This window comes from Cynocephalus volans, chromosome 5 (assembly GCF_027409185.1).
Source record: "Cynocephalus volans isolate mCynVol1 chromosome 5, mCynVol1.pri, whole genome shotgun sequence".
NCBI lineage: Eukaryota > Metazoa > Chordata > Mammalia > Dermoptera > Cynocephalidae > Cynocephalus > Cynocephalus volans.
In genome coordinates, this window is record NC_084464.1 from 159,515,201 (window position 1) to 159,541,546 (window position 26,346).

At 38.8% G+C, this 26,346-nt stretch overlaps 1 protein-coding gene across 6 annotated transcripts in view; it reads right to left on the bottom strand.

Moving 5' to 3' along the window:
* PRKN (parkin RBR E3 ubiquitin protein ligase) overlaps positions 1-26,346 on the bottom strand; it is a 1,299,935-nt gene that overhangs the window by 776,200 nt on the left and 497,389 nt on the right. For 4 of the 6 annotated variants that reach the window (XM_063096536.1, XM_063096534.1, XM_063096532.1 and 1 more), the window contains one exon: positions 20,764-20,885. In XM_063096536.1, the coding sequence (XP_062952606.1) occupies positions 20,764-20,885 (122 nt within the window). The remainder of the gene's footprint in view (positions 1-20,763; positions 20,886-26,346) is intronic. The other 2 variants (XM_063096533.1, XM_063096531.1) reach the window with 1 other exon arrangement.

Sequence of the window (26,346 nt, forward strand, 5' to 3'; positions counted from 1 at the left end):
CTGATCACACCTCCTAGCATTGGACAGACCATCTAGGCAATAAATCAACAGTGTAACCATTATTCTTTCACATGGAGAGAAGAAATCTAGGGTAAATAGAGGGGGGAGCGGGAGGGGGGTGGGGAGAGATTGGACAAGGGGCATAAAGAATAATTACGATTTGTAACAATATATATGCTAGCAATATTGAGTTGATCAACATATCTCAATATCGAACCCCCAAAATACGTATAATCAATTTTGATTCAATAGAGATTTTTTAAAAATACATATACTTTCAAAATAACTTAGTGCTTTCATCAGTTGCTAGTCAAAGAAAAAAGAAAAATTACCGATGCCCATCAGTTAAAATAACTTTGACATAATTAAGCAAAATTGAAAACACAGCACATTCTCTTTGTGCCTTCCAACTACTATAAGAATACGACAAAGAAGACAGAAGTTTGGCTGTATATTTAATAAAGGAAACAAATTAAAGAGAGTGCTTTGCACTGAGACATTTGCATCTCAGTGGCAGCTGCCAGATTAAAAAATAAAGTGCTGTGGATCACGCTGCAGCAGTGTCCCTGACTCAGGCTGGTACCGCCTCATCAGGGCTGCCTGGTCCTGTGCGTGTCCTTCATTTCTCTTTGAATGTGACCAGGCCTCTCGAACAGGAACACTAGGTGGCATGCCTACCAAGCTCTGGAACACCATTAACCACCACGAAAAAAAGCCCTTATGATTCTATCTGGAGATCGAATTTTCCCCTCTAGGCTAAGGGAGGCATTCTCTGACACACACAGTGTCTCAGAGTCTCTTTACCAAGAAGATCAAAAAGTTTCTGTGAGGCCACTAGGTTGGACTTTTAGAAATAGAGTTGCTGTGTCCAGTAGGCTCCTGGGAAAGAACATGTAACTCAGTTCCCCTTGTGGGTCATCTGTGAAATGTTAATTGTGAATTCTCAAACCCTCACTGCAGAGAGCACTTTCATAAAACGAATCCTATTTCTGATAAACCAATTTTAGCAGAAGAGTCTCTCCTGGCACGGTTAATTTCATGAGAAAGAATATCACCAGCCTACCCCTTAAAACAGTGGTGCCCGTGGGGGAGGGGGGGGCATGCTCAGCAATCTCGGCCCTGACTCGGGAAACTTAGTCTGGCAGACCAAGGGATTTCGGTCTGCCCATGTCACAGGCTGGTGCTTCTTGTGGGCTGCATGTGCACGATCAAGCTACCTCCCTTGAAATTTGCTGGTAACTTACTATCCCTCAAGTTCCTACTATCAATCTATTTGTTGAAAGGCTAAATTATCCATTCATAATCAGAATATTGTCACATTCGGCCAAAGTTCTGCATGTGGATACGGCTGTTCGTTCAAAAGGACTGACATAAGCTTCCATAATCAGTATTATGACACAAACATGAGTGATAACTCAGTTTTGTCTTGGTTGTGGTTTGGGGTTTTTTTTTTTTGCCTATCTGGGGTAAATGCCTCAGTCCCTGATTCAGGAACTTTTGACCAGGGTGTTTGCTTTCTCTGAATTGTATAATCTGTTCCTCTTCATCTTAACTGTGTTTTGAGAACCAGGCCTGCAGCTCAGTGGACACCATGCAGGTTCTGTTTGAACCTACATTCTCTGCTGGCCAGACTTAGGAACCTATGCCAGTTGTTTTTCATATTTAGTCATTAGCCCTTATGATTCCGTATCCACCAGAGGAGGCTCTCCCATATACCTGGGCCATGACAGATGGCCCCAGCTCTCCACCTGGTTTGGACGCCACAGTCTGGACTATCCTGATCACAGGGCGGCCCTTTACTACCAAGAGAATTATGACCTCCCAGTGTTGATCACTATTTATCCAATAAGCTCAATTTACTGGTTTAATGGGTGTGTCAAGGGGAGAGCCGTCTCTCTTTCACACAGCTTTTGAACATTGTAAACAACCCCAAAGTAGCAAATACAGCCTCAATAGTGGGACTGAGCCATTTGCATTTCCTTTTTGCTCCCTCCTTCCATTTTTTTTTCCCCCTTTGGCAGAATAATTTCAGTAAGGTGACAGCGCTTCCTATTATATTATGGCTGTGTGTGTGTGTGTGTGTGTGTGTGTGTGTGTGTGTGTGTGTGTGTGTGTTTAGCAAAGTCAACTTCCTAGAAATGTGTACTGGAACCACAGCTGGGGACCTTTGTGATACATGTGAAATACATTGCGAAGGCATATTTGAAGTGATCTTCTTTAGCATGAGTCTCCAGGAATTTGGAGCTGCACTGAGAAAAGTGACAAGCATAAAAAGGATTGTTACTATGATCAGCATGTTTCCCCCAACTAAATAGTTCCACTTTGTTTAAAGGTATCAGAGGTCTTGAAGATAATATAAGTATAGTCACTTATACCACACATTTTATTTGAATCCCACCAGACAAAATGGTCTGTCCAAAGACAAGCTCGTGAAAAGAGCTCTGCACTGGGATAATCCGACAGTCCCAAATGAATATTTTTTCTTCCTTTTTCATCTTTTCCCCTTCCCCACAATGACTGAATGGTACGTGGTCTCTAATTTTGCTCCAATCAACTTTTTTCTAAACTTCACGGCAGGGGAACTAACTCAGCCAACATATTGGTAGCCTAATTAACTTCAACATCAGCTTTATGGGGTGCATAAGCAAGCCTAAGGGACGCTAGACTCCCTTCCCCTCCTGCATCTCAGTGAGCCAACTCCTTAACTCATCCTGCATGAATCCTTAGGAAGCGCACAATGGCCTCAGCAAAGGCAGAGAAGGTAGAGACCCAAAAGGACATCAGGTAACAGGCAAAATTAAGGTTAATTAATTCCAGTTGCAACTGTACAGGCTTCATTGTCAAATGAAAATATGTTTAAACAAATGAATCCCTTCTACCATGCGGAAGCTTGTTCATTTGCATATTTAAGCCTTGTTTGATTCAGAAAGAACGTAAAGCAGTCTATGAAAACACAGCTAAATAAAGGTGTCTGTGAGTGTGTGTGTGCAGGTGTGGGGCTGAAGGAGGGGAAGGACGGTGTGGGATCCTGACACTGGCCTGTGGTGACGTCCCCATCCCAGGTCAAGTGGCAGAGTTTTACATGCTTGCTCGAGGCAGGTGCACATTTGTTTCAGAGCTTTCAAGCGAGCATAGCAAAAGGAAGTGGGATTAACTACATAAATCACATAAGCCATTTGCTTATTTTATTGCTATTCCTGATACTGAAACCAAAGAGTAATTCTCTTATAAACCCTAATAAGCAGATGCTTCATATTTAGCAATATCCCCAGGTGAGGAGGGGAAGTACGATGGTCACATTGTCTCTGAATCACTCACAGCCTCTGCCACAGAGAATAGATTTTCACACACAGTAAGTTTTAAATGCTTCTTGAATTTAATAGGCAAGGGAAGTTAAACACAGAATAAGGAAGGAAGGAAGGAAGGGAGGGAGGGAGGGAGGGAGGGGGGAGGGGGAGGGAGGGGGAGGGGGAGGGAGGGGAGGGGGAGGGAAGGAGGGGGAGGGGGGAGGGAAGGAGGGGGGGAGGAAAGGAGGGAAGGAAGGAAGGAAGGAAGGAAAGAAGAAAGAAAAAAGAAAGAAAGAGAAAGAGGGTCAAGCATGGACCAACGCTGACAGTGTGTTGTGAGCGTGTCACAGAATCCAATCTGGTACATCTGCAATACAAGATGTCAATAATAATAACAACAGGGCAAACATGGGGAGGGGAGGGGAAGAAACTAAGAATACATCTTTGAAGGATTTCAATATGGGGACAAAGCAAATTGTGAAGCAAACCACCTTGGTCCTGGCTAGTCCCAGATTTGTCACTACTGGCAGGGCTTGCCTTGGTCACACAGCCTTGGGCTAGTAACCATAACACTTTGCTAAGGTTTGAATCACTCCAGCATGACTTTCCCCAACCCCCACCATGCACTTCATTTATGCAATAGCCAAGTAACCATGAACTCTCTCTTTCTTTCTTTTTTTCCCACTCCTCTTTCTTCTTAGTTTTTGGAAGATATGCTTAAAATGGAAAAAAAAAAAAAAAAAAAATCAAATAGGCCCATTTCACTGACTCAACCAGAATCCCCTAAACTAGTCCTGCCCAATAGAATTTTTGGTGGTGGCAGGAATGCTCTATACTTACAAGGTACAATGAATGTAGTAGCCACTAGTCACAAGTGCCTACTGAGCCCTTGAAACGTGGCTACTGTGGCTGAGAAACTATTTTATTTTGTTTTATTTTAATTCATTAAAATCTAAAGAGCCCTATGTAGTAAGTGGCTGTCATATTGGACAACACAGCTCTATACCAATTTTTGCTAATTAACACAGATATACAAGATCTTGTACTTTGTTCTTTCAATCAATCAAATCAAAAATTCAACAAGTGGGTCGAGCCCGTGGCGCACTTGGGAGAGTGCGGGGCTGGGAGCGCGGCAACGCTCCCGCTGCGGGTTCGGATCCTATATGGGAATGGCCGGTGCACTCACTGGCTGAGTGCCGGTCACGAAAAAGACAAAAAAAAAAAAAAAAAAAATTCAACAAGCAAAAATTTATTGACTGCATTATAGGAGAGTTCTCAAGAACTTATAGTCTGGTGAAGTAAGTGAAGTAATAAACACATCTCAGCTATTTTTCTCTTGGTTGCTCTTCCAAAATTTCCCTCCTTGAGTTCACCCTCCCTGCTCTGACTTCCCTTTCACCCTAATTTCCCTCTGAAGTTAAAAATGCACACTTTACATGTGCTTTAAAGGTTGAGAAATCTGCATATTTGGAGTAGAATGGGCAGTATTGAGAAGTATTTGTCTATAAATCTTTGAGAAGCTTAAAGCAAACCAATTTTCTCCACTTTGTAACTATACCAATTTCTGTCTCCTAAATGAGGCATTTATTTCAAAATTCTGATACATGAAACTGTAATCTGAAAAAAAAAAAAACCAAAAAGATGCTATTGTCTACCTTGGTCTTCTGTTCCAACTAACCTTAATAAAGCCTCATCTAGAGAAGGCAAAATTGACATTGTTATGCTATGTGTATTGGGTTCTGCTTTTGAACATATAAATTGACACTTTCCTAGATTTGTGATATTATTTAGCACATATTTCTCCTAAACTATATACCACAGCACATTTTCTAACGTTATGGATTTTTTTTCTAAGCTCATTCGAATTTTTTAAGTTCAATACAATATGTAGCCATTCGAAAACAAATGCTCAGTAAATTTCAAGTTGTAACAGGTGTTTTCAGTAAGTGATAAACTAGAATCAAATTTAGAACTGAATATTCGTCCCAACCCACTCTCCTGACACCTTTCCTTCAAAATCATAGTTTTCTAATGAAAAGAAATGAAAATTAATGGCTGAACATACTGCTTCAAATTAAAACTGAAGTAATCTTAAGTCATTATTAAAAGTTATTCATGTGGTCTAAGAAAACACTAGGAAGGATGAGGGTTCAGGTTAAGAGGGTCAAATTCCAGTACTCTCCGTGTCCTTCATTATCAGGAATTTGAAAGCCTTTTTCTATCCGGAAGAGACTATTGAGTAATAGCTAGTCTAAATGACAGCAGCTCTGTGGTACGAAGGCCCACATTTCAGCTAATTTTCAGCTCTTCTTATCTTGATACCACGAGATGGAATCTAATGGATGGCTGGAACATCTGCAATGTGACATTTAGCAAAGAATGTGTCCGTGGCATCCGTGGCCTCAACAAAAATGGAGTCTCCAAAACATAAATCAAAGAAAATATAAGAACATCTTGGAAGAAAGGATCGCTGTGATCCTGCACATTTAAAACATTTTAAATGCCTCAGGGAATCTCTGGAGCAAGTAATGTTAAAAATAATGATGTACCAACTAAAGATATTTAGCTCTCTGCTAAGACAGGAGGCATGAAGCAGAATAATAAAATCTTTAGATTTTTTTTTTTAAACATGTGGGTTCATGTTACAGCCCCATCTCATACCCCACACTGTTTTCTGTTAATTCTCTTATTCTCTATGAACCTCATATAGTCTTCTCAGGTGTGAAATGGCCAGAGGGACGCCTACCTTTCCCAATTCACGTGGTTACCATAGCAATAAAGACAACGTGCATGAAAATACTTTTTAAACTATAAAAGGTTGTACAGATTTAGCTTTTGTAATAGAAAATTAAATTAGAGGTTTCAAATGAAGCACCAAATACAATAGATATTGTAAACAGAAGGAGATGCTGATTCCATACGCAAATTTACAAATCTAAAAACCAGTGACATAATATTCAACAGACTTCATTTTTTTAAAGAAATTTTAAGGTCACAGAAATATTGTTCAGAAAGTACAGAGTTCTCACACATACTCTGCCCAACACATGCACGATTTTCGAAACCCCACATCTACGCAGGTAGGTTTATTGGAGATTGGGTAGAGATCATTTGTGAAGATGACTTCTCTGTGGAAAATTGCACTGTGAGTATTGGCATCCCACCACAATGGGACACCCCCTTCATCTTCAATCGAGAGGGAAGGTCTTTAATGAAATGACTCACAGGGCTTCATGTGGCTCTTCCAGAGATCAGGGGAGACAGTGGGTCACACTCAGTCATCTCACAAGCCAGCTCCTTTGTTGCTATAGTTCTTTTAGCTTCAGCCTGTGATCCCAAAGTTTGTTAAAACAAAAGATGTACAAGAGTTCCCCACAGAAAGTGAGAAAGAGCTTCACTAAAACTATTTTATATTCTCCCCAAGAAGACTCCTGGAAGGCCGAGGAGACTCAAACAGATACAATCTGGGCAAAAAACACTGCAAAATCAGGAGCTGAGAGACAAATGATCACTAAAGGAGATATAACAGTACATCCCTGGAAGTGAGGCCATTTGTTCAATTGCTTATTTTCTTCCCAAGACAGGTCTTAGGACATCTGCTGTGTACCAGACACTCTGCTAAGCACAAAGATGGACAAGGTCTACCCACTGCCCAAGGAACTGAATTTAGTAATAGAACAGAGTTCGGGGTACCCAAATAACAGAGTGTCTTGGTTTTTTGGTCATTTCTCGTATATTTGATCTTTTCTGTATCTGTTTATGCAGTTTACCTGTTTATGGCAACACCACACAATTTACAGGTTGTATCACATTTGTTTACACTGACCTTTATCTAAATTACTTTAACTAAGAATATTCTATTCAGAGACAGAGAAATAGCATGGTTTCTCATTTGTTCTTAGTGCACTGTAGGGGGAAGGGAGTTTATGTGTCCATGAGATGCTGTTGCCAGCTTTAAATTATGGCCATATCTGATCATTTTAACTGTAGGTCATTTCCTAAGCAAAGGGCAATGTATGCTTATTAGGATGGCTTTCTAAATTAATATGAAATTCCCCCATCCATGCACAACTGAAGATTTATAACACATTTTAAAAAAAATCAGGGTCATTCAGACACTAAACAGAAATATAATTCTTTGAAACTAGCTGGGAGAACCCATACTAACAAATGAATACAGGGTTTTAATCAATGCAAGTGGCCCATGCAGGACTCATGTCATAGACTCTGGTTTCATTAGTGTTATGCCCGGCAACAAACCAACTTGGCCAACTAGTCAGTTGAATGTCGTAATCTATGAGAGCTGCCCTGTAATATTCATGATTTCCTTTTTCCAAGTAGGTCAGTACTCTTCCACTTACTCTTTCCTATTTCACTTCCACTTCTAGTCCAGTTCCTGAATATTGACCTGCACTTCAGAGAGATGTAGTCCAGTAAATTTGACTCTTTTCCGGAAAACACTGCAGAGTCAGTCTCAGCTCTCCCTTAGTCCCAGTAAGAAAACTAATGGAACTCAATATGATTGCTTTCAATAAGAATCTAAGCTTGAGTTCCTCAGATTTAATTCTCAGTTTGGTTTCTTTTTCACTGAGTGACCCAAGGAAAGTCAATTAACCTTTCCATTTCCCATACGGCTTTGATGATACATTTATGCAGGTAGCTTGATATTCCCAGACGGAAGATGCATGCATAAGTACACATGCCTCTGTAAAATAATGCAAAAAGATATCACAGTCCTGCTATGTACTGTCTTGCCTAATTCTGAAGTAGCATTTCCAGTGTGACTCCCCTGCCCCACACATTTTATTAGTGCTAGGTAATATACTTGGTTTTTATAAAGCATCAACAAAAGCTCGACTACAGAGTACAACAGGGCTACTAAGTTCTGTTTACCTTTCCCCAGTGAGGCTTTAGCCATTTACTTCTTAAGCAAAGAACAAATAAATTAACTCACTATCCTAAAGATCTATTTTTTATTTCTGCAATTCCTGATAAAGCTTCTAAGTGCTCAAATGAACAATATATCAATTTCATTCTGTAGAGAATCAGGGAGGTACATCTGTGTGTAGAAACAACCTCTGGAAAACAGTGGCATTTCACACACATGAAGGAACCGTTTCAAGGCTGGCCATACCTCTAGCACAGGCATAGTCATACAAATAGAGTATATAACAGCATGATTTCCACTCAGTCATGAAATTGGCGAGTTCACGAAAATGATCTAAAATAATTATGCCTTTACAAACACAGCAGCCATTAGTCATTACCCACCCAATGCCCACCTCCCTGTTGACAGGACTCTGATTTTGGTTGGAGACACAATGGGCTCAAACTAGGTGATGAAACAGGATTGGTCTAAGCCAACCATGGCTATTCTGCTCCCCTTTGCGAACACTTGCTTTTCAACTTCCTTTCTAATTACCAGTTGCCATATGAGCCCGTCATGAATGAGATGTACGGGAAAGCGTGCTCAGAGCTTCTTGGAATTATTATTATTGTTACTTTAAATAAAAGAGATAGGCACTGCTGCTCCCAGCGTTGTCCTGCCTGGCATGCAGACTTTATGCCATATAGCCAGTGCTGTGCCTTGAGGGACAGAGGGGAGTAAAGGGAGGAACAGTCCAGTCAGTGCTCATGACAACAATCACGTCCCCACGGGTTTACCTGTGCAAAGAGCATGTTCTGTCACGGCCAGGAGACGGCAGTACCAACCAGTGAACCAAACAAACCAGTTTCTAAATGTGATACGTGCAACTGCAATGTAAAAGGAAATACTGAAATATATAAAAAAACCCTTCCCTTAGAAAGCCTTGTCTTTTCCTTTAAGGTCAAAACATTCTCCATAGTTTCAATAAATATTTCTCATATAAATGTCTTAAACGTATCATCCTGCACAATGAATAAAATTCTAGCTAGCTCAACCTGTTTCTAATTAAATAATGTCACTACTAAGTTGACAGACTTTTTAAAACTTTTAATATCTTTTACATAAAAAGTAAAAAACATTAACCTTACATACCTCATTGCCATGATACACACATATGAAATTAGAAAAAGCACTACTCAAATATCATAACGATTAAGTGAGATATTAAGTACAGTGCTGAGCTTGGGTTCTAGTTTTTGGTAAACATTCACTAAATTACAGTTATCAGTAATAACCATTTCTTATACATATGATAAAACCATGTACATTGAAAGTAATGCAATAGAGAACTTAAGACACTGTAAAATACACGCACATACTTTTTCAGAGCAACGTGAATAAACTTCCTGCCCACAGTCTTGAGAATTTCACACTAGCAGCCTTGGTCAGGAGCACAGCTGGGCATCGGAGTAAAACAGCGAGACACTGCACACAGTTCAGCACAAAAGAAGTACCATGTCTCCAGGGCCACGTGCTGCTGAGCTTTGGGGTGTTCTAAGGGTATGCTTAGGGAACTTGGATCTGCAAGACTGTTTTCCTTTTCTCTCTCTCTTTTTCTTAAAGAGTTGTAAGTAAAATTGCTACTAAAAAAAAGCAAGTTACTATTACAGAGGGCCCCATGTAAAGAAGCAGTGAAAGGCTACCCCCCCCCCCCGGGGTCCCGATGAAATGAAAATAATTAGCTGGACTAAAAAGTCAATGAACTACCAACATTGACCAACATTTCTCTAGGCTTTAATTAATTGAAATCACTCCAACTAATAACATATGACCAAAGAAATTTTTAGTTTTGAAACATCAGGCATATGACAAAGGCACTCAATGTAAGAATTTCTATAATAGAGGAGAGGAACATAGTGAATTGGTTAAAGTTGCCCGCAGCTCAGTTGGATAACATTTTGTCTACATCATTAATAATTTTATATTTACATATAACATTTTACCTATTTCCTAAACAATTTTATACTTATTTCAATAGGCAACATTGTATTTTTCATTTTTTGCTTATAAACTCTTAAATGTTGACATGCATGTAACATAGCAAAACTCAAACTCATTTTTTTTTTTTTTTTTTCAGTCCACAAGGACATACTTACTGGTTTCTGTCTTTCTAATGAGAAGTTCCCTTTGGTTTACTAACAATTATCAGCAGTTCTGCAGAAACAAACAATTCCACTTAGTGAAGGTACACTTGGGTCTCCAATGGTTCTGGCTGACCCCCTCATAAGAGGATGCTGGTGTGACCCCCAGGCATCCAGAGTCATTTCCAGAAGCCCCAGTTAGCATTCCACATTGACCACTGCCATGTCTGCCAGCTCCAGTTGTCCTGTATGTCAGTCTTGCCCTTCCTCCCCACCCAGCTCCAGCTGCCCGCACAGCTTCACCTAGAGCCATTCGAGGGGCCTCCTGCTCTCAGTGCCAATAATCATTACACAGATAGCTCAGCAACAAGAGGGGGCACAGTGTCAGAATGAGTGTTGCTGAGAAAAGGATAGGGCCTCAATTCAATGTGAATTTCAAATAAGACAATTTTTAAACAGAAAAATTAGAATAGTTATGTCCCATGTAATATTTGGGACATACTTATACTAACATGTCATTTATTGAAATTCATATTTAGCTGAACTCCTTATATTTTTACATGCTAAACCTGGCAGTCCCACCCAGAACCTCCATGTGCCAGCCACGTTGGGCTTCCCTCTCTTCCCCAATTCTGAATAGGTGGGGCTCTGGGTTTTGCCCAGGTTCCTATACAGACTCTGATAAAACATGCCCTCTGTCAACTATTCATTGTCACCCCACCCTGAACCATTCTGTCCCCTCTCCATGCTCCTCTTCTCTCATCAGTGGCTCTTCTCCCACCAGAACCTCAGCTAAACATTGCAGGAATCTTTGAAAGCCATGAAAATCACCCAAAGTTTTCTTGAAAATTACTGTCTTTGAGTAAATAAAACTGCTGTGTTCCACATATGCATGTTCTGTGGACATTTGTAGGATCTGGTTCTAGGCAGGCTGCTGAAAATCAAAAGCCTATTCACCAAAAGCTTATTCACCAAATGGCCAATTCACCTAACCTAATAATATATTTACAATTTGTTTAATTTGACTATTTATAAAATGTACAGTGTGGTCTTGGGTGTTCCTGTCTCTTCAGATCCCCTGCCACCCCTCAGTGTGCCCTGACCCCCTCAAGTTGCAGCAGAAGGGAGTGGGGGCATAAACGAATTGAACATCCCCACTGCCCTTAGGAAGATAAAGCTGTTCAGCTATAACTTGAAAAGTCTTTGAAAGCCATTAAAGAAATCCAATTCAGTATAAGAAGTACTGGACTTTATAACTTGTTAAAAGAAACAGATTTTTGGTAAATTGTAAGTCTTCAATAGAGAAAATCATGGGAATTTTTTTCTAATCTGGAGAAACAGAAATAACTAAAATAAAGATTAGAGAGAAATCATTGGAAACCAAAATTTCCCACATGAAATGCTGATGTTTTGATTATATTCAAAAGAATATATGCATGAAGATATTCAAGAAGAAATCTTTCATAAGAAGATGAATTCAGAAAGGGGGAGAGGGAAAGGGGGTTAGGGAGGAATTGGTAAAGGGCCACAAAAAACAATTACATTGTATAATGTTGAATATAGTAATTATCCTGATTTGAGCATCACGTATTGCACATAGGTATTGATATTCAACTCTGTACCCCATGGATATGTACAATTAACTGTTTTTCAATTAAAAATGTTTAAAAAGATGAATTCACCTATAATCCTTAGCTTTCAACAAACTGAACATTTCTAAAAAGCTGTTGTCAAAATATATCATTGAATATTTTGAGAATAATCAAAGAATACATTCGCAATATTTGCATAAATTCCAAAAGAATGTTCCAAAATGATATCATTCTTTATATATTTTGGTATATTAGTAAATTTGGTACAATCAATAAAATAACAAATTAGAAAATTCATCTGTAACCACTGGAGGTGAATGTTGATGGCAAAGAATAAAGGTTTGAACCCTAGGTATGAATTATCTAAAAACACTGCGTTTTAAGAAAATAACAGTAGCAGTACTTATTTAAATTCTTAAAGTTTTAAATTGCTGATACTGGCTGGCATTGCTACCCTGAAATGGTTTGAATCAACCTGATTTAAGTAGAACACTTTACATTTAGAATCTGCATACAGTGTACTATATATATATATATATATATAAACAAGAATAATGCGTTAATATAAAATAAACCATCAAAACAAAATTCTTTATGGTAATACTTTTTTTTTAAAAATTTGTTTGTTTTTATCTTAGACTGTCTCTTTTCCGGGTACTGGTTTTGCTAAAAGAGAAAAAGAAGCCATCTTAATCTTTTGTCAGCCCCCTCTTGACTGGCTAGTGTAGCAGTGCATGTGCATATGTTGTGTGTGGCTGGGAGGGTTGGATCCCACAGTGAGGACCACAGAGAACACACCCAAAGAGGGTGAGCTTCAGAAAGGACATGGAGGGGAGAAGAGCCCAGGCGGTCAAGAGAAATGTAGTGGCAGGACAGATGGCGGGATGCAGGCAGAAGCGGGTGGCTGTCTTGCGTGGTGCTTGTTCTGCATCCTGGAGCCTTGATGTGCAAGGAGTCCACACACAAGCTGGCTTTATCATACGACTGGCATCACAAAGCACACAGAATGCAGGTGCAGTTGACACTCTCATGACGGGGACACCCAAAGTGTGCCTTACGGAACACACTTAACTAACATAAAATAATTTGTAATGACTCTTCCATTATATACTAAAAACTCTGAATACCTGTCAATCAAATATACAAGCAGAGAGAAAAAATGCATACTTGGGCAGAAACACTCCATGTTAAAACTAGAAAGTAAGCTAAGATATATTCTAAGACTTTAATTTATTATGGAGATAGGAGAGTAGGCAGATAATAAGAGAAGTAAGTAGACTCCTGACCAACAATTAATCTGTAACAAATATTAAGTTTAGGAATGATTATACATTTAGACTATATTTCTTAATAAATTTCCTCACATAAATTGTCCCTAATCTATAAACCAATTTTAAACAAAATCCATCATGCCAGGCACTTTACATCTTATTCTATTTATTGCACCATTTCTCATCAGAAACCTTTTAGCTTTAATGCAATTCCACGGCTGAGTATCTCATTAGAGTGGCAAAGATAAAGTTCTTTTTGAGATAAAGTAATTATAGTGATTGTAGAGGGGAAAAAAAAAATCATCCAAAGTTCTTGGCTGCAGTAATCTCCTGGCTTCTGACTCATTTTAAGACTAATAAACTGAGTGCAAACAAAAAGATGTTAATGGTAGATAACTCTGGTTACCTACAGTTTGTGCTGGAGAGATTAGCAATGCGTAACCTACAGGACTCTGCTCCTAGAGAAATATTCCTAGAAAAAATGTATGCTTTCTCAGCTCACTTCCACATCCATTCTATCTTCTAATTATTATTAGAGTCATTAAATTAGTTTACTCTATAACTATTTTTGCCATATTTTAAGCCTATTTCCTGTGAGGTGAGTCAATTTCTTCGTATCACAGAAGCCTTGTCTTCTGGAGGAGGCAAAAGTCACCTAGGATGTGACAATGCAGGAATGGACAGTGCACTTCACCCTAGTTAGGGGAAAGCACTGTTAGGACCCAGTGGGAAGAAGCCTGCACGGTGAGAGGAAGAACCAGATGGACGGCTCCTCATCCACGTCCTAACTAAGCCCACCAGCCCAGTCAAAATTAACAGGTGATACAATTTAGTGCTTTTATTTACATAAATCGGTGACAGGAAATCCTTGAGGGAAACAGTGACATGGGCTATTTCAAATTACCCATTTCAGTGTTCAAGAACAATCAGAAACATAAAAGCAGGTACAAAGCAACCTCCCTTCTGTGTTCCACCCTGTCTTATTTCTGCCAGGACCTCAATGCACAGTCTTTGAGTAGGCAGTTGAAAACTGAATTCTTGCCATGTTTTTCCAATCAGCCATTGTTTACTATTTTCCAGTGAGCATTCAAATTTCTAAAGGATATTTTGGTCTAGTCAAAACCTTGGTCAAGGTCACTGTGAAATAAAGAGGACATTTTGATTTGGAAATAGAAGAAAACCTGGTGCCTGAGTCTACTCTCAACTTACCCTCAAGATCAGGGGAAAATGTTAGACATCAGCTGCCTCATGCTTAATATCAGGAAAAAAATGGCTGTCCATATTCCTTGCCAATTTATTATGAGTATCATGTTAAATGTGAAATGTGATTTAGACTCAAGCATCATGTATGAGAGACAGCTCATTATTATTACATGCAAAATTGAAAAAGTGTCGAGGAAATATTGGAATTATGAACCCCCAACAACAACAACAAAAGAATTAGGTTACTATTAAGACTCTTGAAATGCATGGAGCTTATTGCAGACTGATTTCTCCAGACAATAAAAAATAAAACTACATTTGCAAAAATAACCCAGGTGGCTAAGTAGGTTCCAATTTTTCTCCATGTATAAAAATCTCCTTGTAGAAGTTGAGATAAACCACACATTGCTCCACTATAACTAGTCAGCCACCTAAGATAACAGTTTCTTACCCCCCCCGACCAGAGAGAATTATGTAAGTTATCCATCTTTACAAAGTACTGCAAAATAAAACCTAAGACTTGCCTATTGTTTACATAGAGATCATTACTCTCGGCAAAGTTCAGTACCTGCCCCATCATTGCCAAGCCTAAACTTGCAGACAATCAGCAATGTGACTGGTCAGCTGCTCCACAGAGATGTTATTTGTAGGTACTATCGAGTGTGTATATTTTGTAATTAATAAAAAATTGAAATGTCTTATCTTCTCATCTACGTGCCAGTTATGCTACATCTACTAGCTGCTAAAATATAGATTAAATATAATCCATTTTGATTATGAATCCATTTTCCCTAAATCCTTAAGCATATTTCTTTCAAGGGTATTTTGGAGTGATATTTTAAATATAAGGAAAGTAGATAATGGGATATTGCTTACCAGATTTGTATAGTAAGCAATATATTTGCATCCTAGAAAAAGCCAAGGCTTTAGAAAAATACAGACAAGATTTTTTGCTCTTGGCTCCAATATTTGTTAACTGTGTAACTTTGGGCTCTTTACTTAACCTCATGGAATTTCTTTGTTAAAAACATTGGATAATAGTATCTACTTTGCAGATCTGTCATGACAATTAGAGAAAAATATGAATACAAGAATATAAATGTAAAGAAGAAAATAAATTGGAGTAAAACTCTCATAACTGCTTTGATTAATATGATTATAAAATGTCAGATAGGATTTCAAAGGTTATGGATCTACAGAATCAACATATAGAAGTTCAAACACAGATGCCATTCATGCAACATTATTTGCTTTGTGCCCTACTATGAGCAAGGCACCATGTGAGGTGCTGAAAGTAAAGCAGGGACCCAGAGAGCCAAGGTATCTGATGTCATTAGGCTTACAGACTCCTGGGTTACAGACAGGTAAATGGACAATTTTACAGAATGAGGAACAGGAAGTGAATAATAATGTAGTTGAAGTTTTGGCCTCTCAGGGTCAGAAATGACGAGAGGAAAGGCCAGATAGCTCCAGAAAAACTTAGGAGAGGGGTCAGTTATATGCAGATCAGACAAGAGTATAGGGGGAATACAACCTGGAATTTAAATATCAAAGGTGGATCAGTTCCGGGAACAGACAAAATTCCTGGTGGCCAAGAGTGTGGGCATCTGAGACGGGGTAGCACTGAGAGCACTGGATTGACCATGGCATCACCCCTCCCAGGAAGCAGTGTTCCGGGTGAGCAGGGTGACGGGACTCCATCACAGAACATTGTTCCGAGATGGAATAGCAGCACAGGGCTTTTGCTTCTCTGAAAGGAGTTAGCCAAGGCCTGGATTGATTTCACACTGAAGTACAGACATACATGCATATATACATATATGAACGATAATAGTAACAGAACAACAATAATAAAGCATTCAACATTCCTAAGTATTTATGTTCCAAATACTGTCCTAAGTATTCTTCATATATGAACTAATCTTCATGACAGCTAAGACACAGACACTAGTTTGCCCATGAACAGACGTCCCCAGGTTGACAGAGGTAGGAAGTAAGAAGTTGGGACTCTAACGAGGCTGTCTGGCTCCAGAGTCATCTTTTTCAGCTCATCCTTGTGCCTCTCAGTGCCACCTTACTTTTACCTAGTACTTCCCACATGCCAGACTCTGCCATGCACCCAGGACCGATGCACCACTGAATCCCTGCAATACAACACCCTGCTTTGGTTTGGTGCATTCACACAGATGCTGCCAGTGCTTTTTCTTTTTGTTTTTCTACTTTTTCCCCTGACAGGGCATATTTTAAAATGGGAAATTTCACATGAAATTCCAGATTTATGATTTCTCTTCTGTCAAGAGCCATCCTGCTATAGGGAACAGCATGGGAGCCTGAGGAGTGATACTCCTTGTTCTGCAGGCTGCAAGGGGGTCCTGTGTGTGCAGAATGGCTCCATAGAATTTCCTGTTTGTTCACATTTGGTTGCTTGACAAGGCTTCCCAGAATTAAACAGCCTAACCTTTTGGCTTAGTATGGCTTTGGGAAATTCCGAGGGCCCTGGAGTTTCTCAAGGACATGTTAAAATACATCAAAATTAACTGGTTTATTTAAATGACATTGCCAGTACTAAAGGTGTTTTTGATGCATGTTCCTAATATGGTTGGCTCCATTTAATTTTGTTGTTAATCTTTCCATTAGTGGACTGTGCATGGACCCATAACGTTCGAATAACTGGATCTCTAGTTGTGATCATACTTTTGTGCGTGTGGAATGAGGTTATTGTGTTAAATTTTTATAAATCCACGTCTCCTAGGGAGACAGTGGGTCCGAGTGCAGTGGTGTTTACCACTAATTGATCACCACCAGTTACAGATTTCTTTGCTCCTTCTCCACTCCCACTGCTTCATTTGACTCACCAAGAATATATCATTCCATAGTAATAATAAGAATGACACAGTGTACTTTTATAAACTTGAGAAGGGTCATTTAACTTTTCACCTTGTCCCCTATGCTGTTCCTGGAGTCTATTGGCAGGGAAATAAAAAGTTTTGTTATAAAGATAAATAAGTTAAATAGAAGAAAAACACAAATAAATTTTGATATTAACAGGTTTTGTTTAAAGCAGTTTGTAACATAAAACTTGTAACAATAACATAGAAATTTAATAGAGATTTATAGTTAAGTTTTATGATAAAAATCATGTTATAAACATTGTGATTTTGATGATAAATTAGAATGTTTTATACTGAGTATAAACAATTGTCAAACATAACCAATCAATGTTATTAAAATTAATATAGTAAGTGTAAGTAAGATTAAAAAAGAGTTTAAAATATAGGTTAAAATGTAAGCTAAGAAGATTAAGATTTATGACTGAGGCCAAAAGTCCGATGTTTTAAAGCCAAGCATGCTGCTATTGTATAGTTTCCTGGCCACAAGCCACAGACTTTGGGGTGAACTATTGATGCATGAGTAGATGTTTTTGTCACAGCATGAGTGCCTTGGAATGTTTTGACCTTTCCTTTTCAATAGAAATGAAATAAGAAATGTTTTGATTAAAAGGTAAATCATTATGTAAAAGATAAAGTAAAAAAATATATAAATAAAGCAAAAAAATCATGTGGTTTTGTCCACACTTGCACTAGACATTTGTGGTCCGTGTCTTTCTTTCTACACCGACTCCACACCACCTATTCAGGTCCAAAGAATTCTGCAGAGCTGGACTCCGGCACTCTTCATTGGGGAACAAAAAAAAAAAAAAAAAAAAAACAGATCCAGCCGCCATGATGAGTCCCTCTCACCACTTGCCAACAGGCGCAGGCTGCCTCCTGTGCATGGGCCTCAGCCCCTCACTTCCACTGCGGTCCTCACCACCCCTGACTGCCTACATCTGACCTAATTTTTTACCACTGTGGATATTTGAGTATGTGACCCTCAATGTAAATATATCTGTGTGGTAAAAAGGTAAAAAACTGTAGACCTTAAAACTTTAGATTAGACAGTCCAGGTTCAAACCCCTAGTCCACACTCACAGGCTCTTATTTTGGGGGAAAAATGTCTTAATCTCTTTAAGCTTCATTTTTCTCAAATCCACAATAGGGTTATTAATAGTACTTAATTCGGAGTGTTGTTATAAAATAATTAAATGGATAATGTATGAAAAGAATTTAGCTTGGAGTTCAATAAAAATGTGTTATTGCTGTTTTTATTAAGAATACCAGGAAGTTGGTACAAACAGGTTATATCCATCATCTGAAGCAATCAGGACTTGAGTACAGGTAGGATAGAAGAGGCTGTGTATTGCATTGGAAACAGCCAGAAGACAGATGGGAGAAAAATGCCTGTGGAACTCTAGGACAGCGTGTGTGTAGGCAGAAGCACTGCCCAATGACACCCCAGATGGAGTCTACTCCACTCGGGCAGGACCCACCTGGGCGTCATTCACTGATTAGGCTTCGTAAGTGGATTTCCCAAATAGCTGAAGCGTTCTATCGTAGTGAAATATTAAATCACATTTTTAAGCAGTTCTTTCATTTTTCTCAGGCTTGAGGCAATGGGTCCATGATTTCTCCTTTACTGGGTGTAGCATTCAAGTTTTTTCCCAATGCCCTGTTATTCCCATTCTGCAGGGCCACCACCTTGACCCAGGCCCTCAGCACCTCACCTATGAACTGTGTGAAATATTTCTTAGTTAGCCTCTTTGCCTTCGATCTGTCTCTGGCTTCAACCCTAATGACAAACTGTTACAGCACAAATAATTTCAAACCATAATTTATACTCCCCCCTTGTATGTACGATATTGTGTTGGCTCCTCGTTGCCTGCAGAGTAGAGTCTGCAAGCTCCGGCCATCGCTGGGGTGCCTCTATGGTACCTGGGGTCTTCAGTTATACTGGAGTGCCTGACTGCCCCTAGCACTTTGTCCTTTCAGGCCTTCCTGTCAGTGTGCTCACCATTGGACTGACCGGACACCCTCCATGCCCTTCCCCACTGCCATGTCTACATCACATCTAGACACATCCTACACGGCCCTCATGCTGAAGCCATGCAGTAATTGTCTCTATGTCTTCTATCAGGGGTCAGCAAAGCTTTTCTCTAATGGGCCAGAGAATAAATACCCCAGGCTTTGCAGGCCATCCAGTCTGTGTCGCAGTCACTGGACTCTGCCCTCACAGCATCAAAGCAATCACAGACAACATGGACAGAACTAGCAGGGCTGGCTTCCAATGAAACCTTTTTTATGGACACTGAGATGGACACTTTTCTAGAGGTTGTAGATCTACAGAATCAGCATATGGAAGTTCAAACACAAATGCCATTCATGCAACATTATGGGCTCTTCACATAATGTTCACATGCCACACAGTATCATTCATGTTTTGATTTTTCCCAACCACTTAAAAATGTGAAAACCACTCTTAGCTCATGGCTGCACAAACACAAGCAACAAGCCAGGGCAGGACTTAGTCTGCTCCAGAACTCTACTTGTCATTTTTTTTTATTGAAGTAAAACTTACATTTAGCAACCTTAAGTGCACCAATCTTAAATGAATAGTCCAGTGAATTTTGACTTATGTATGTAACCATCTACCATCACACAGAAGAAGATAGAAAGCATTTCCAGTAGCTTAGGAGGCTCTTTCATGGCTCCTTCTAAAAAAACACCTCTATACCTGTACTCCGAAGTTCATTGCAGCACTATTTACAATAGCCAAGAGTTGGAACCGGCCCAAATGTCCAGCATCAGATGAGTGGATATGGAAAATGTGGTCTATCTACACAATGGAATATTACTCTGCTATACAAAAGAATGAAATACTACCATTCACAACAACATGGATGGACTTAGAGAAAATTATATTAAGTGAAACAAGTCAGGCACAGAAAGAGAAATATCACATGTTCTCGCTTGTTTGTGGGAGCTAAAAATAAATAAATAAATACACAAACAAATGGGGGGTGGATGGGAAGAAAACACAAAAATCATAATTCCTTGAAGTTGTTAGGACAAGAGAACAGATATGAGGATGATGGGAGGAAGCGGGGAGAGGGAGGTGGGAGGGAGGTTTCAGTAACAGGCCACAATGATAAACCACATTGTATAATGATAAAATAAAATTAAATTAAATAAAAATAAAAATAAAAATAAAAACACCCTAACAAAGCACAACCTATTTTTATTATAAAAGCAGTCTCTATATTTCTTTTCAATAGGCCTGGGTTAAAGAAATGGGGAAATGGCCTTGTGCTACCTAAACTTTTACAGCATAGAAAAAATCCAGAAGACAAGGGTGCATTTTTAAATGAAACTTCAGGTACCATTAACCACTACAGACACATGGAAGAATGTCTTTTCTTTTCAAGGATGGGTGATATATTATTAGCAACACCCAAAGGCAACTCTGTTAATACTTGTCCACATTGACCTTTCTCAGCAGTCTCATGCAGACACTGCATTTCCTTACCTGGGCCAAGGTGAGTGTTGCTTGCTTGCAGGTGCCGCACCGTACCCTGAGTTTTCCTGGCTGCACTCTTTGACAGGGGCCTTTGCAATAAACATAAAAGCTGTTGTAGACTGGTCTATCTGCTGGGGGAAAAAAGCAGAGGAAGTAGCCAATCAATGCTGAATCCAAATTGAGACAAGAAACTCTCTTTAAAAGCTTGTTAGAGGCAAATTTTAAAACTAACTCCTCAGGAACATTTTGAAACATCAGTGGAATAAATATTCCAATGAGGATACAAAAATTTAATTTAGAAAATCTAGTTCTGTGTTCAAAAGAGTGAAAATCTTTTCTTTTTCTTGCCAACAGCCCTGTGACTTACTCAGCAGAGTAAGCAACCTTCTGCCAAGAGAGCTGGCCAAGTGTATTTGCAACACAGTAAAATTAAATGCACTCTTCGCTGTTGAAGTTTTAAGAGGACGGAAAATTTAGAGACTGTTGGAAATTTAGAGACCACTGCTCTTGAATTCTATTTCATGCTTCTATACACAGTTTTGAAGACGCTAGATTTTTCTTCTTAAAGTCTTATCTATAGAGATAAGCCAGCCCATTTCTCATGATACGAATAATATGGTCACAGTTTTCTGGGTTTCCAGTGAAGACTTTCCAACGAGCAGTCACACATAAAATAAGACAAGAGCCCTGAGCTCTGAGCAGCTTAACAGACCCAGCAGCTATGTGCAGAAATAGATGCTTTGCATTTCATTAATATTCTCTCTATCAAACTAGACAAATGTCATTTAAACAACACATTTTCAAAAGAGGTGAACAAAAACCAATTAAGTAATTCAACATCTCAGATCGTTTCTCTCAAATGTCCCCATACAGGGATATTGTTACCCTATAAATTTGGGGAATCTTTGTGAGTGGTCTCACACTTCCATGTCTGCAAGGAACTAACTTCATTCAGCACTTACCAGTAAAATAACCACCTTTCTAAATTTCGAAGATTCTAAAATTATTAAATAGTTTTCTTTTAATTCTTCTCTTACTGTTGCTGTATCATGCAAAAGGTCATGGCATAAAAGTTTATTTAAAATTTTATTTTTACATTGGAAACATCCAGAAATGATAAATAGGGAGTATTTTTTATCGTTATGAATGAACATCTTGAGCTTCTCAAATTCATATGGTTTATTAAAAACAACTAGTACAAAAAATTATGAGACGACAAGAAGAGATTCTAAAGCTCTATGTAGTTACATCTGTTTCACTAATTTACAGAAAGAGCCTCTGTAGACATACTGGATTGTCATTTGTTTAGCCATCTTTCCTAATATTATAGGTGACAATACTTTGTAAAATGTGAAACAATAAAGATATCATTTTATAATTTTATCATTTTTTGCAATATATTTTATAATTGTTACTCTCCAGAGATTAGTATTTAGCTTCTAGTGTGAATGAGGAGATAAAATATAAATATATGTTTGTATTGATGTTAAACTATTTTCTGACACTTCTTTGTAGCTTTAGTGCCTTGATGTGCAAGACATTCATGTCTATGAATATCACCACATGGTTATTAGCCAATATAATAATTACATAAAATACATTCTTAAGGTTTTATGTATACCATAAGTGTAACACAGAACCATGTATTAATGTTATAGAAATATCTGTAGCATAATAACTAACAATATCAAATGATCACAAGAACTGTCACAATTTTAAATGTGAACTAAGATGAGCTTAGTGAAGGAGGTAGGAACCTTTACTGTTAAAACCTTTATCAGCAAAGTGAACAAATCCAATTTCACAATTTATATAACCTCCTGTAAAGGTTAAACAATAAAAAAGGAGGAAGGAAAAAAAATAGGAAAAGCAAAAGCTTCGCAAAGGAGAGTCAGGGTTGCAAAGACATTAGCATTGTTGAAAGAGCATATTAGCAACAGTTTTACAATATTAAAAGCAGCATCTCAGAAACTGCAAGAAATTAAATGACTCTTATTTCTCCCTGAGGGCAATAGCCACGTCTGCAATATTGTTTCAGCTAATGATATATCAAGGCAGAATTTGGAGACTGGGAAACCCTTCCACCTCTGAATGCTACAACCTTCACAAAAATCCTTGAGAAGTTATTCAGAAAATACTGCATGCCAATGTCTGTGCCCTAGAAGCACAGAAGATGACATGCAATCTATTACATATTGCTTCCCTTAGCCAGCTGCAAGTTGGGGATTAATAGCTGGTCTAAGGAAGATCAAGGTCAGGCCAGTCCTGGCTGCTGCACATTTCAAGCTGTTGGTTCCACTCGGTCAAGCAGCTAGGTCTTCGGATAAATCTTGAGAGCGCCTTTTCAGAATGGCTTCCCTACCTATTTGGCTACATAACCTCATTTAAAGTGGGCAAGCTTCCCCACATCATGCTGCGGCCTGGAGTACACTGGACAGGATTAAGAAAAAACAGCCTGACACTCTTCCAGGCAGTGATCTCATTGGCCTCGCTGAAGGGCCTAAGGTATGAGCTCTTGAATATGGAGTCACATAACTCTAAAGGAATGGCAAGGCAATTCTATGACCTGAAAACCTTCCTCTAGGTATGGAGCTGTCCCTAGTTAATAACACAAATCTCCCCCTTTCACTTCTTTTTGGATCTTAAAATCCTTTTTCTCTCCTAATCAACTCTTCCGTATGGCAGCTCCATCATTGCCCAAAATAATCAAAGCTGCTTATGTTTGTGTTTATAAGATTTCCCTCTTTCTGGCAATCAGTTTTCAAACCTAGAAAAATATTTCAAAAATTGTACAAATCATATCTTTCCCTGTGATTCATCAACTGTGAACATTTTGCTCCACTGAACCCTACCTGTGTTTGCATATGTGTGTGTACATACAGATATATGCACATATACTACACATATATACTCTTTTTACAGAAGCATTTTTATTGTCTCAATCATCATGCCACTTCACCCCTCAGTCTTTCAACATTCCAAAAATAAGGACCTGTTCTCACATAAAGCCTTGCAGCTTTTTAAGTGATTAGGCTATTTAAGTAGTTCTATCCATAGACTAATCAAGTATACTTTGTATACTTTACAAAACATTACAGTCGTTTGCAAACTATTAAAAAGTGTCAAGTCAAAATATCAGGGGTTATTTGGTCAAACTATTTTAGGTGATGATAAGTGAAGCTAAGTTAATCAAATCCCCAGACTGCAGCACTTCACAGAGGTTGGTGGACTCTCTAAGAAAGAAAGCGTGGACTGCAGCACATCCCAAACTTGATCCGACCACAGAAGCTTTCTTTTATGGTGTGTCTTGTGAAACTATTTTTCAGGGAGAAAAAAAAAAAAAAATAGAAAAGCAAATTAAAGGAAGGACTTAGCCAACTGTGTAGGGCTTGGCCCACAGGAAGCTAAACTGCTAAAGTTTATGAAGCCAGCTTTATCAAATGCTCCTGGACAGCCTGCTGACAACTACGTTCTTCCCTCTACCCCAAGCCATTGACAAACTTACATAATTATTTTATCATGTGCAAGGAGTCAACTAATGTAATTTTACAAGTAAATTATATTAATTTCATTCAGAAGTTCTTTTTTTTTTCTTTCTTTTTCTTTTTTCTTTTTTTTTTTTTTTTCTGCAGAGAAGTTAAAATCACAATGAGTTCAGGGCCCTTTTAAAGTGTGAGCCACTGTGTGCACTGGAAGGGTCCATCGGGTGTCTACCACCACTTAGCATCATAATTCTATCTATCCTCTTTAGGTATTCTCTCCCATTTTGCCTCATTAAAATAACCCTTAGTCAAGTCTCCTCTTTTCCCTTATTTCCTTTTCTTGCTCCAAAGAATTGCATTAACAATATTCACAACATATTGAATAAAGCCCGTATTTTAAAATAATATATATTATTTGCTTTGGCTTTTTGAGACACCACCAGCATAATCTCCACACTTATCATTTTCCTTTTACGTATTTTAGATAATGGGCTTAACGCCTGAAGACATCATTTTAATAAGATAGATACTTAGGAAAAGTAATTCTGATTGTGATGAAAACTTTTCAATGACCTCAGCAGTTTCCATCACTGGTTCTCACACAGGGAGTCATGAGTTTAATCACTTGGGTAATTTGTTTTCGGTGGGGATGGGGATGAGGATGGGACAGAGAGTGAGATTTAACATATTTTATACCTAGATAAAATAATGTTCAGTATAAATATATTATAAAAGAGCAAAACAGCAGGAACACAATTGATTTAAAATTATATTTATCACATGAGTATATTAAAATAGCGAATAGAACAATGCTGCCCAAGAGAACTCTCCATAATGGTGAAAATGTTCTCCATCTGCATTATCATATATGTAAACACATTACATGTTGCCATTAACTACATGTAGCCATTGAGAATTTGAAAGTTGGCTAGGAATTATCTTTTTCTTTTATTAATTTCAAGTGACAAATATAAACAGCCACATGCAGGTAGCAGCCACTGAATTGGGCAGCACAGAAGAAAAGAATAAATAATACTGGTGTGTCTGGACCCCTCTATTATTCCCTCACCAGGAATGTGGACAAACAATGCTCAGCAGACTCTTGTGTCACACTGAGAAGTACAATAGCTTGTTTTTAACTGTGCTAACATAAAAATAATGTTGGCTGGAGAAAAGGGGAAAGAGGAAAATTTGCATTTGAGGTGATGGAGGTAGGACAAAGATGGATGGGAGGTGGTACTTTGTAGTGCTGGAGGCAGAACTAGAATTTTCTCCTATTCTGTGCCCCTGTTTCCTACACCAAGTGGATCACTCTTGACATGTGCCTGAACTGTGATCGTCCCATCTCCACTTCCAACACCACCTTTGAAATCTGACCCATAAATGCTCAAGGTCCAGTTGGAATAGCACTTCTTCTAAGAATTCTTCCCTTGATTTTCTCATAAAGATACAATCTCTCCCAAAACATACCATTTGAAAGTAGGAAAGTACCCAGATTAGTCTTGTCACCTTTGAACAGTTGATTTGTCCCAACACCACAGAGTCCCTGGCATGAAACACTCTTCACAGCCTTCGTCCAAATCCTCCCACATTGCCTCGGCTGGCACTTAGGAGTTCCGGCTCCTCCCCTCTTGCCTTCTTCTGACCACAGCCTTGTCCTTGTTTCTTAAATGTCAAGGATGTCGTTGCTGTCTACACCATTAGCTTTATTTATCAACTACGACCTGCCATTATCTCCACTTACCCCTACCCCTAGTCACTTAGGTAGTAACCTCTGTCCTGGTCGACCCCTAGCATCTACTATGGAGTAGACCCATAGCCACAGTTTCTGAACCTGTGACAGGGATCTGGGCCAAGATATCTGCTGGGCACAGAAATCTTCTTCCCCATTATTTGCAAGAATTCTTGCTATTGCATTTCTGGGTGGTGGTCCTTCTGCCCGTGCTTGACCACATTTGCTAGAATATACATCTCATGAGTCAGGTGCACAACAAATAAATACCAAATGAACAAAATCAGTCCTATCTTTGAAGTCCAGCAAGCTCATCTTTACACATTATGGAGAGAGACCCCATTTTTCCTTATATTGACCTGAAAGTACTCATTCATT